The sequence below is a fragment of the Rhopalosiphum maidis genome, chromosome 3 (genome assembly GCF_003676215.2).
Source record: "Rhopalosiphum maidis isolate BTI-1 chromosome 3, ASM367621v3, whole genome shotgun sequence".
NCBI classification, from domain to species: domain Eukaryota; kingdom Metazoa; phylum Arthropoda; class Insecta; order Hemiptera; family Aphididae; genus Rhopalosiphum; species Rhopalosiphum maidis.
The window spans coordinates 62,279,971-62,294,040 of NC_040879.1; the positions used below are offsets into that span (position 1 = coordinate 62,279,971).

The 14,070-nt window shown below is 27.7% G+C and overlaps 1 protein-coding gene across 7 annotated transcripts in view; it reads right to left on the bottom strand.

Annotated features, from left to right (window-relative positions):
• Positions 1–14,070, bottom strand: part of LOC113555532 (protein alan shepard) — a 116,473-nt gene that overhangs the window by 84,353 nt on the left and 18,050 nt on the right. For 6 of the 7 annotated variants that reach the window (XM_026959926.2, XM_026959924.2, XM_026959925.2 and 3 more), the window contains exon 5: positions 3,558–3,593. In XM_026959926.2, the coding sequence (XP_026815727.1) occupies positions 3,558–3,593 (36 nt within the window). Of the gene's footprint in view, positions 1–3,557; positions 3,594–3,829; positions 4,239–14,070 lie in introns of those variants that run through there. The other variant, XM_026959929.2, reaches the window with a different exon arrangement.

Below are 14,070 nucleotides of genomic sequence, written 5' to 3' on the forward strand. Positions count from 1 at the left end.
ACTAAAAAAAATTAGTGTTTATTTTAACTAAATACAAATTGTATTTACAATTACTAGAGTTTATTTTTCATTAATGTGTTTAGTTTTTCGTAAATGTTTTGTAAAAAAGAAACAAAATATTTTTTTTAATAAATAATGGGACAAATTTTTGTGACATTACATTTTTCTTCTGGCCTAAATTTATATTAGTTAGTATTTAGTTTAATATTTTAAAAACTAAAAATATGTATATATATATTTAAAAACGAATTAAACGATCAAAATTATTAATAGTTACTCAATTTGAACGGTTTTCAGTAGCGATTGGTCAATATAGGGTGAGTAACTTTGTATATTAGGATTGTCGCAAAAATATATTATAACCACACACGCCCTTAACTAACCATTCAAATGATTGTATATAAAATGTATAATATTATGATCTACTGCGTTACTTGTCACATCTATCATTATTGACGGCTAAAAAGAAAAACCCGTAGTCATTACGCGAAACTCGAAACGTACTTTTTTCCCTTGATAGCCGTTCAAAAGGAGAATTTTAAACAAGATAAATTATTTTTAAGTCAATTCACCTCTCTTTACGTCGTACAACAACAAAAAAATAAAAAAAAATGCATTAACGTTTGGTAAATTGGAATTAATTCGAATGTACGAGGAAAAGGGAGGAAAAGGACACGTCAAGAAAAGCAACAGGGGCCAAAGTTAATAATGTAGGCGTCTGGAGTGTAAATGGAACACACACACACACACACACACACATATCTACAGGATTTTGGACGTCATAGTTCTTTGCTGGGAAACCACCCTCTCCCAACTTAACAAAAAAAAAAATCAATCCTCAGACTGGCTCATGACTTTCATGACTTAACTGTACATCTATAAATAATATACATATAAATTTTTTTCTACAATCGTAAGTGCAATTTTTTAATTTAAACTTACTGTTTTTAGATACCTACAGCAACTATTAAGCATCACATTTTTAAACAAACCGTTTAAACTACTTAAAATATTTGTTTTTAGTTTAATTTATATTTAACTATTACCAGTTTAAGAAATTGGTAATTATATAAAAGAAAAACGTTAAGTTTTAAGGAATGTGTACCATTAATGTTGGCTTAAAAATAATTTATATTCAACGTTGTTTGACAAAAGTTTGGTAAATATTTACAGAAAAATAGAAGTACATAATATATTAAGTATTACGAAAAATAAACACTTGTAATTTAGAAACTTGAAATATGTTATTTCTGAACGTTCAAACAATATCCAATTTTAACGACGTACAAAAATAACAAGGGTCTAAAAACGTCGAAACGTGATGAATAGTAAAAAAAAAATTAAAACCGAAATTAAGAAAATAAATATAAATATAGAATGATAGTACCATAGGTAGGTACAAAAAATATTTATGACCTGATAAGTCGGATTCCTAAGAAACCGATGAAGTCACAAAGACTTTTATTTTTTTTTCTAACACGATCGTTTGTGTAACAAATTATTACAACGTATCGATAGAAAAATCAACGTTGTGCCCGCCATGTGCAAAACAATCGATGACGTATAAGTTTTAAGGATTTTTTGCTTGAACACGTTAGAAGATATATATAGTGAACAAAATAAAGCATAATATATACATATTATACACATTTACAGTATTTGTCTGACAGTACCTAAATTATATATTATATGTACGTTTGGCGATAACGGGAGAATTGCTTAATAAATAACAACAGCTCCGTTTGATATAATAATATCGTGAAACGGGATGACGTAAAAAAGTGCTTCCCCGCCGCGCCGCGAGAGGAGTAAAAAAAAAAGCCTAATGAAAAAAAAAAGAAAAAAAGGTAAAAGACAAAAAAGAATAACCAAACCCGGTATTATAGTGTACCTGCCTCTTTTATATTATATATAGTGCATCATCTGAAAGTAAAACATATGACAGCGGCAGGCGCGTTTTCCGTTTCAATGCAGCTTTCAGACCGTTGTCATTACACACGCGCTAAGGACGGCATGGACGAAACAGGGGTAGTCCGACACACGCCCTTATAATATATATATAATATTTCACTCGGACGTATGACTTCCTGCTATACCGTACGTATACGCTGCACACGCACACGACGACGACCACTACAACATCGAAACGTGATTTATTTCAGACGGCCGATCTATCGTCGAGAATTTCGTCCGCGTACGGCAATGGGTTGAAAGACATTATTATTTTAACCGCGAACGGAATATAGTGAATATATATAAAAGGCAGTAGATGAATGCGGATACCTAAAATTAAAATTGACCGTGATGTAAGCAAAAAAAAAAAGCTTAAAGTATGTGTATGTGCGTAGGGATATTTTACTTTTTGAAAGTCATATGCTAAAAATCATAGTTATTTTTTATTTTTAATAAACATAATTAATACTTATATATCACATCACGTTACGTCGAAAAATTAACTAAACTCTCTTTCTTGAATAATACCTATTTGAGATATATTACGTATTTTTATTTATTTACTTTCGCATATATATATATATATATATATATATATATAACTACGTATGATGATATACAAAATGAAGGTAATGAAAATCACGGAATGAAATCTATATAGCCAACTTGATCTAACCTAGTATCCGTACAATAATTAATAATAATAATCATGAAAAAAAAAAACCAAATATTTTGGAGGGTCAAGACACCAAAAACACCGTTACTAAACGATAGGTATATACGTCTTGATGTACAATTACGTATATTATAGGTAAATATTATAATAAATTATATTTTTGTGATGGACTATGGGTAATATAGGAATATAGGTATTTTAATTTTCGGCGGCGGCGGCCAAACCGTTATCGTTGCGTTCAGGTATTTTCGTATATATAGTATATTACAGTGTACATTATAATGTGCGTGTGTTCGCGTGTATACGTGCGGCACACACCGCGAATTCGCCGCGGCCGCCTCTTTCTTGCACATAACAATAACACAATATATAGTATTAAACTATGCTATACGTCTATATACATGAACGTATATTATTGTTGTTATTGTTATTATTATTATTATTATTCTAATATTATGATATTATCCTCTCGTCATCGTCATCGTCGGATTTGCCGCTGCCGCCGCCGCCGCCTCGGCGATGATGACGTGTGCTTTGAAACCCGCGGCGGCGGCGGCGTACAAGTTGTTGTTGACCGCTAAAATCGCGCCCGGCCCCGGCGGCGTTTACCCATCACGCCCGTTTCTAAGCATTATCGTTATTACTATATAGGCGCCCAAAATGACGACACAACATACGCCCGCCGTAAAACTGCAGCGAGAAATCTCGGGAAATTTTATTTTAAAACATCGCACCCGCTTCCATATCGGAGGGGAAAAACCGCCGTGTCGTGCATGTTACGATCATGTGCGTGTGCGTGTGTGTGTGTATGTGTGTACGTGTATGTGTGTGTGCGCGCGCGTTTATGTGGAAATGTGCCAAACGACATTGCGGCACCTTATAAGGTTGCAAATAAAAACCGTATAATAAATCGTTATTGACGACTTACCTTGGAATAGGATGCGTTGTAATCGTGGTAGTTTACCTGGAAACAGAAAAAATAAGAACAAATGGTAAGTATGTAACATGTATGCATCAACCGAACGAAGCTGACAGAAAAAAAACAAAATCACCGAAACGGCGATAAACGCCGACGGTTAAGATTTAAATGTTTTATTATCGTGACACCCGAGTAAACGGCACGAAAACCGAACGAAATTAAAGTCAAATGACAATTTCAAACGAATAATAAGTATACGTATGGTAAGTGTGGGTACGCACGTTTTCTTTTCGTAGACCGGTGGGCGGCGGCGGCGGCGGAGCGTTAATTTTCTCTCGGCGTTTTGAAAATCAACAACAAATTTGAACGGATAAAAACCGCCGCCGATTTCGAATGTCAGCTGTGACGGAGAGACGATGATTGATGAAAATTTATTTTAATTTACGTACGACACGACGACGATATTATTTAAAATAATATAATATGATATTATATCGTTATCTGTATTTTATAATTAAAATTATTTAATAACAATAATTATTATCGCGGATGACTGGCGGCTGTGACATACGCGACTGTGCAGCAGATAATAATAATAATAATATATAACGACTGGTTGCGGCGGCGGCGGCAGCGGCGTCGACCGAATATGATGATGCGATATCACACATGCACACCACACTGATCGACGGCGAACGGCAAATGCATACTACCACGGCCAAAGTTGCTGGTGCTCTGCCGGTGCCGCGTATAGCTGGCGCTGCTGGCCGCGATGACGATGACGGCGGTGGCGGTGGCGGCGGCGGCGGCGGCGTCGTCGACGATCGCCGGCGGTACCGCCGACTTCGGACGAACCCGCCGCGCGCGTCAAGTGCCGCCGCCGCCACCGCCACCGCGACGGTTAGCGCGGGTCGTGTCGCACGCACGCGCGCGCCGGCCGGCCACTCCCAAGCGCTCCGTCCCCGACCCGGTCCGCTCCGTCCGAACGCGCTCACCGCGGCCCCGTTATAATACGCGCGTATTACACAGTTGTATTATATGTATATATAGTCGCAGGCGAAATCACCCTTCCCTCACCGCACCCATCACCGCTGCCGAGTCATCATCGCCGTCGGCACTCACATGTACCCAACGCCGGCGACGAGCGTTTTTGTACACGACGACGAACGCCGCCGCCGCGTGTCGCGCGCCGTCGTTCTATTTTCATATATATATATATATATATACACACATAGACCCGTATAGAGGATGTATTGTTTTTTTTTTCCTTTTCCTCCCAATAGGGTGCGGTTAGGGCGGTTTCACGAAAGAGATCCCCGAGTAAATGTATATATTATATACGCGTAAAGATCACCGACACCCTCAAACGTACTATAAAAATTACGTTCGATCAACACATGTGCGGCGGCCCCGATGTATTTATAAATCACAACCGGAAAAACGAGTATATTCACTTCACATATCATATATTATTATAATATAATATTTTTATTATTACTTATGTATGTTTTGTATACTGTACAATATGTGTTGACGAAACGAATCAAAAACTTCCTAATTGAATTAAATTGTACCTACATGGCTCGCGAGGAAGGTGGTGGCGGTGATGGTGTGGTGGTGCACGCATGATTCACCCGGAATAAAATATAATATAGACGAGCAGCTTAATAATACGCTGTTACTTTAAGTTTTAATCGACCCGTCTATTCCTTATCAGTTATCACAATTAAGTCATTCAGTGGCTAGACCAAAACACGCATGTTGCTCACACATGTGTAAATGTGGAACACAGACTTTTGAAAAGCTTTAGCTAAAAGAATGTTTTTTTTTTTAAATATACAAAATGGCAAACGCGGTATAAAAAGTGAAATCAAAAATCGGACAATGATTAGGTTAAATGTATTATGACTGTCCAAAACTATTATATAAGTATAGATAATGATTACAAATATAATATTCTGTTGGTTTCGAACTAAAGGCAGTGCAACAGTTAAGAATACTCGTCTAAATTACTATATAACATTTTGAACAATTTAAAGTTACGCTTACACATTATGATAACTATATATTTATAGATATTTGAGTTAAAATATTTAGATTTAAACATTTTTTGTCATATTTAAAAAATATAACCAAATACCTTTAACACCTAGCAGCTATCATAAAATTGTATTTAATAAATACATCGATACTACAATCTAAGTACCTACATTATATTGTATATTGCTATACTTTCGTATATTTTACATATACTATGACGCCTAGAAATTGTGATTATATATTTATATTATATTGATTTATGGAAGTTGTTAATTGTTTAAATATAGAAGACATTTGGAAATTGTTTTATTTTTTTACTTGCAATATATACCTATACTCTGAATTCTGTACATGAATTGTATATGAATTCTGAATAATTCTGTTTAGTTTAACTAAACTAAAATGAAAATGACACAGTGATATGTTAATAATAAATAACCATTTACCCAATTAAGATGAGCTTAATCTTTATTTAATTTTTATTGTGTAAGTACCTATACAATTATAATTTAATAAAAAATATGTGTGAACAAATGTAAATACTCGTAGCTCGAAAATCATTTATGAAAATTATCAAAATCAACTGTTTAACAACAATTAATAATCAAATGTTAAAAATTAAATAATTCCATTAATATATGAATTATATTTACTATATATATATATATATATATATAACTTTATAATTAATGAAAACATTGATAATTTGATGCTATAATTTAAAACAATATTTTTGAAACTTTGAATAATTTTAATGATAACTACAAGTATTCTAATACTGAGAAAGTAAGAAATATAAAGTAAATGTAAACAAAAAATTAAAAAACAGTACATGTATTTGTACCTTATACTTGTATTTCAATTCAAATTAAATAGATTACCGTTATATTTAATTTTAATCATACCAAATAAAGTATAAAAATTATTTATAAACACTGAGTAAAATAATAAATTTAAAATTAACGTATAGAAATAAAAATTTAATTTATTAGATTTTAGTATCAAAATATTTAAATTGTAGTTCAGTTATACTAATTTTAAAAAATGGTTCTGTATTCTAAAAATATAATTAAAAATTTTTTTTTTTCATTTAAATTAACACTGAATTTAAAAAGAAAAAATAACAAATATAATTTATATTATATACGTGGACGTAGATATTTAATTCGATGTTTGTTGAAAAATAATAATACTTCAAATATCCGTACAATGCTATAAATTAATATAAGCTGCGTGCCTTACCTATATATTGCAGTTGACCATTATATTAGTAATTTAAAGTTGTACTCATAACGACATTAACTACAATTTCAAAATATTGTGTCAAAAGTCACTAAGTCTAACTGCCATAACTAGTTAAAATAACACACAATTGTCCACATACATATTATATTTATAAACTTACAATCAATTTCTAACTGATTAAAAAAAAAAAAAAACACCTAACAGCACTTTATAGTTTCATTTACGATTTACTGAGTCTTCTAAATTCTAGTACTGACAGATACAGACTATACTGCGTGTAACATATTATCTCCTACATGTACATTTTAAATTGATTTTTTTTATTTTATTTTATTCTATTTATGTGGCCATATAATATGCAAGTAGGTTGTATGTACGTTACACAAACCTTGAATTACTTAATACTTTTTGTTAAAAGATAATAACGATTAACTTTATAACCTATAGCAATTTAATATACATAAATTATTTATATTTCTTTTCTTGCTAAATTTAATATCTTATTATTTACATTATATTTACACCCACGACCGACCCATATACAAGTACTTTGAGTATCTACTTATTTGCTATAAACTTGTCTATTTAAACTTTAAAACTTGCAATGAAGATTTGAATAAGCTTAATGAAAATAAATAATTAAGGTTTTGTACTTAAATTAATTATATATTTTATATTTTCATGGAACAAGAAGACAAATATTTTAGATTCAGAGCAGAGCGAATATTATGGAGTATGGATTTTACAATGGTGTAATTTTTTTGTATGTGTATGTTATTAGCAAAAACTATTTCAACTTATCGTAATACTGATAGTAAAATGAATGACTTTAATAACAATATCAAAAAACATATTTTGAAATTTTGCTTAGTAAAATAAACTATTGGACCGTCTCCGCTCAAAATCGTTTTTTTAAATTATACAATGATATACCATTGAATTCAAATTTATAATACCCATTACAGTGATCCACCTGACACCTAATCCTAATGTATATAATAGAGTGTTATCCACTTTACCACCTTTTTTTAATACTTAACAATACAGCATTTTTGTAAAATTAAGCTCAACAACATCATATTTGTTTATACAATATATATACGGTACTCATAAAGGTACCTATAATATTACGACAATCAATTAATAACTAACAATTAAAAAATATTTCAGTTTAACTGCAGAAGCACGGCACGGCGACAACTGAGCAAAGTTGTTATTTAATTTATATTAATATCATCTTTTTTAGGTACCTAGTTAAAATCTATAGATTATGAAAGTGTTCGACCAATAATAGTATGATATAAAATTGCATTGCAATTAAGCTTTATTCATTTAAAAATTCATTGACTGGCAATGCCCCTGTAAGTCCTATAGCGAACCATATTACACCAAAAAATATTAAATAATGTGTTTTTACTTTATTATATAATAATAATGTCTTTATTTTGCTATAGAAAATAATGCATCATATATATATATATAGATATACATAAAACTAAGTTGCTATAACTAAATAATTTTTAATGACCAAATAACCATTTACCCATTCAAGATGTACTTTAAATTTATTTAAATTTATTTACTTAACTTGGTATACAGTTATAGTTCAATATGTGAACAAATGTAGTTTGAAAACATTTTTGAACATTATTATTGTCAACTGTCAAATAGCAATTGATAATCAAACAGTTGTAGATAAAAATGAATAACTCCATATTATAGATATATAAATAACAATCTACATAGTCCATACATCTACATTTGTAATGTATAAAATGATAACTCAATGTTATTATTTAAAATAATATTTTTTCGAAATAACGAATAATCAATTTATACATACATATTTTAATATCATAAGTCATATAGAAAAACACTATGCTTTTAATTAATTCTCACTAAATATTACAGTTTATAAAATATAATATGGAAACCTGGTATTAGGTACTGAATTTTCTCTTTTGATTTTCATTATAAAATACTAGTGTATTTTATTATTATGAATTCAAAAGTAAATAATAATGGTAAGCTTCGCGTTTTAACAACGTTTCCGTAGAAAGATCGATGGAAAACACACTTCTGAGTTACCTACGACTGTTGAGAGTTTTTTTACGCTTACAAGGATACAACTAAGAAAATTGAAAGTTCCCACTGTATTTCAATTTCCAATCGATAAATACAAAGTAACATAAAAGTTTTGGACTTTTTTATTGTTTGAAAAAGTCTTCATTTTCACACCACAAAGAACTATAAAAAATAAATAATTATGAATACTTCTACAAACGTAATGATAAAATAGATTAGCTCATAGTATTTTACATATCTTTAATTACTATTAAGTGTTAATTTTATTTTATCTGATCTCATCATTATTAAACTTTTAAAATAAGACTGCACAAGTAAATATACTAATAAAAAAATTAAATTGCTTAGATGAAGACATTAAAATATCCTTAAAAATTACATTTTTGTTATATATATATATAAATATTATGCAATTGTAAACAAATTACAAGACGCATACTAAAAGTTAAATAAAATGACATATTTTTAGTTTAGAGTTAATCCAATCATATTAAGTTCTACTTATTTCCGTGAGTATATGAATATTCATAACGTAGTTTTAATTAAGTGTGTTTGATATGAATTTATTATGATTTTAATAGATATTATGATTTATATAGGTTATAGGTAATTACAAGTAAAAACATGTCGATTAATATTTCCTATCAGATAAAATGTAATTACTAATAAATATTTAATAAAGTTATTTACAAATTTAAATTTAATATAGCGAATATTATTTGACCAAGACTTAGAAATACTGCGAAGTAAGAAATACCTTTTAAATAGTTTAACGTCTTACGACCACGACTAAAAGTTTAATACCAATAAAATAAATAAATAATTGTTTGAAATTCAAAGTTTGCGATAAACTGTTAGACTTGACATGGACATAACGATCAATAAAATAAATGTTGGAGAAAAGTTTTCTCATTATATTCTCGGATAGTATAAAAATGTCCAGTATAAAAATTAGATGATTGATCACTTAATTAGAATTAATATGTACTTTAAAATATACTTGCAATTTATTAACTACCTACTTACTAGCTAAAATCTATATATTACGTATTCGAACGATTCGTTTTAATCGAAATATTATACATTTATACATAAAGTATTCTGCTTCATAATATGAGATTAATATGATGTCATTCGAAAAAATTAAAAAACAAGAACGATAAAAATTGTAAAAAATATTATTTAACATTGTCATTAAGTATAATAAAAAAATATTTTCAAACTTGGATTAAAATAATAGGCGTGGACACTTAAATGGTTAAATAAATCACATTGTATTTTAGAAGGAATTAAAAAAATATATTTATTTAAGTGTTTAACGCATGCACATTTAACAATCTTTATTGATATCTATATTAATTATTAATAATTAATATTGTACACTTTTACTACTTTTGAAGAATTATACATAGTTATATACATACGAGTATATAGGTGCATACTTCGCAATATATCTTATGCACTTAATTTTATCTTATTTTCTTTACTATTTATAATACATTTATCTAATGCAATTGTTGCCTACATCTCCAATCTCTCTAATCCCTAACAGATTATTTTACACGGACAATTCCCAATTGTCAATCAACGTTCGTGTATATCCACTGTGGTCAACTAAGAAACATAATACTTGGTAATTTTGTTCCAACTTTGATATGAAATGATAATTTTTAGAAGTAGTTATACAAATTTTGTAACTTTATTTAACTAAGTTATATTTTATATTACATGCATATTGTATATTAACTTCGTTTATAAAAAAAATATTCAAAGTGGCATATAATAATAGACATAAGACGTTTATAATTTATAGGTTACTTCAAATTCGTGAATTCTATACAAATAAAGTAGATTATTAATACTTATTAAAATATATTCAAGAACATACTAAAGAAATCATTTTTTTTTATTAAGAATAATCATAACGATATATGATTATACGTCTAGACATAATTAGTAAAGTAGATGAGAAAACTTTTTATGATATATAATTTTTATAAATATATATTCATGCGACTATGGAGACTATCTAATAATGATAGATAAATGGAGCTCAATTTGTTTTTGTTTTCACAACTTAAGTCATCTATACGATTGTACACACAACTAATAATTTTTTAATATATCTCGACAAATTCTGATTTAAAATAAAACATTTTTTTAATCAATCCAAATTAATATTTTTAATAATTTAAAAACTACCAACAATTTTATTTTAGTAAATGATAAATACTAATAATATTAAATAATAAATGTACGTAGCCTTAAAGAAAATATTTTATTCGATGTGTTATAATTTTTTCTATAATTATACACATACCTAATATTAAATATACTATTATCGGAGACATATATAATTATAAATTATAAACCCAGGCTTAATTATTTTTTAAAAACTATCGATAAGCTGCTTACATTTTTAAAAAAATTCAATATGAATCAAAAATATAAGTTGGAGTTTTGATATTCTTAATGTGTAAGCAAAAATGAATTATAGCTATTTTGTATTCTTTAACTATCTAAATAAATAACCTATAATTTAATTTCAGTAACAATAAGATTATTCCATGATTGCCTTACTATACTATTAATTGTTTTATGACAACATTCTTTTGAATTAGCATGTCATATTTAGACATTTATCAATGTAACAAATATGTTATAGTGAAAAATAATACCCATTAGTCGTGTTTAAATTGTATTAATGTTTAATTAAATACCAAGTTCAATCATATTATTTTAAAAACAATTTAAAATTATCATGTTCTTTAAAAAATATTTACAGTAGTGATGATTAAAAAATAAATTAACAATTAAAAGAAATAGTGAAATTTTTTTTAAATTGTATGCTATAAGAATCAAAATAAAATTCGTATGCTATCTATTGAATTGAAATATTAAAATTGTTAAACTGTATTAATAACAAAAATAAGTTTTTAACAAATTCTAACGCTACATTATATTATATATAAGTATATATATTTATAGATATTACAGTATGTAGACGTATAGTGTGTATGTACGTCTTCAAAATTAATAAAAACAAGATCAAATACTACAAGCTTTACTTCAGCGTTTGAACCATATGAAATTTAGATAAATAATTATTTATAATGTGTAATTTGTATTTTTATTATTCAAGTAATAATAAGTGTCAAACATTTCAGTATCAATTATATTATCTTTTTTAATACACAATAATATTTTAAAAGTATTTAGACAAATTAAAGCTATATTTATAAGCATTTAAATTATTTGATTTATTTTTTAAAAGTGTATTGATAAATAATGTATATTATATAGAAGTGACTAAAATTTAATACAAAAATTTTTAAGTTAGTCTTATAGTATTATAAAAATATCGAAAATACATATTCACAGTTATATTATTTAATCACACATTTGAAGTTCAAATTTCGAAAAAACTTAGGTACCTAATACATTTCATCGTAATTTAAAGAAATATTAGCAGTAAGAATTTAAGAATTTGTATAACTATGGATATTTTAATTTTCTCTATACATTAACATTTTCAAATACACTTAGATTAATTTTAAGCTTTTTTTACCATGAACATATTTATGGTGTTTAACTATATACACTGTATTGACTTATAAATTAATAAAAATATTATATTATGCGATGTTTTTGAAAAATATTTAAAAATATTGAACTATTACATAATATAGGTATTTTTTTTAGTTATATAAAAAATAAAATAATAATTATTTTTTTAGTATTTTTTATTTTAGATACGAGTATTTACATAAAAAAAGATCAAGGCATAAAAACGCTCTTTAACAAAATATGCTAAAATATGCAAAATTTATCAACCTGCCCTTATTTATGCATAAATATAATGTATGGAAAATGCACTATAAACTTTTTTCTATTCATTCAGTACTAAACATTTCGTCGACATTTTTTATTCTCGTCAACCTGCATACTCTCAAAATTAAAATGCATTTAAATCTGGACTTTAATCATCACTATTCACTTCATGTCACGTACATGTCCCCTTCGCTATTCTAATAAAGTATAACAACTATTTCGCAATTTTAATCATGTTAGGCACCTAATACTTAACATCTAATTAGCATAGTTTTGAACATCTTCAAAATTCACTGGCCCTTTCATCATCAGGAAAAAAAATATTTTTCGATTTTGCTTATGAGCTTATGTCTCCAGGTCCCAACCTTCCTTACCACTTTCTATTATAAACCCTTAAAAAATCCATACATACTATAAAACCCACCATGTTAACATTTTCTTAATTTTTTTAATTTTTTAACGCATATCTATGATTGGGATACGTACGTCTACGTAACTTAATAGCAATCTTATGATTCATCACGGATTAAGTACGTCTTTTTATCTTTGTAATATATAATATTATTGGTAGGTCATAAAAAAAATCACTCTGTACAAATATATATTCGGTGCCTATATAATTTATAATTGATACTATACTATAAATGATAATCCCATTATACGCATTATTAATTTAAAATGAAAAGATTAAATTCTTTCTCAGATAAATATTACCATGGGTCATAAGTGGTTAAAAATAATTGAATAAACGAGATCATGTCATTATATAACAAACCAAAAATTAATTTAAATCACAACTACTAATGAAAAATAAATAGAAATAACTACCCACAATAATAAGTTATTAGAACAATAAATAATCTCAAACTTTATAAAAATTTACAATTTTTTGAATATAACTGTGTGCCCATAACTAATGTACATAAACATACTGTTATTTCCCTTTTTCAAAAAAAAAAAATCTGGTTCTGATTCATTTTTCCCCATTTTTTAAATATAGCAAACAAAATATCCTCTTCATTAAACTTGTTTTCATTCAGTTGTGAAAGTCTTAAAATATAGCATAAAAGTAAAATGTATGTAACATTCAAATACCTACCTATTTATTTTTGTGAAAATATTATTTGTAATACATAATTTAAACTATCGTTTGCCTTAATGTCGACATACATTAATATTATAAATACATTATAAAGAACTTTCGTCCGTTAAACAATTTATGCAATAATAAAAAAAAATATATAGCCAAATTAGATATCTATATCAAAATATTTTTAAAAAGCAACATAGTTATGTAAAAATTATAACTTTATAAATATTA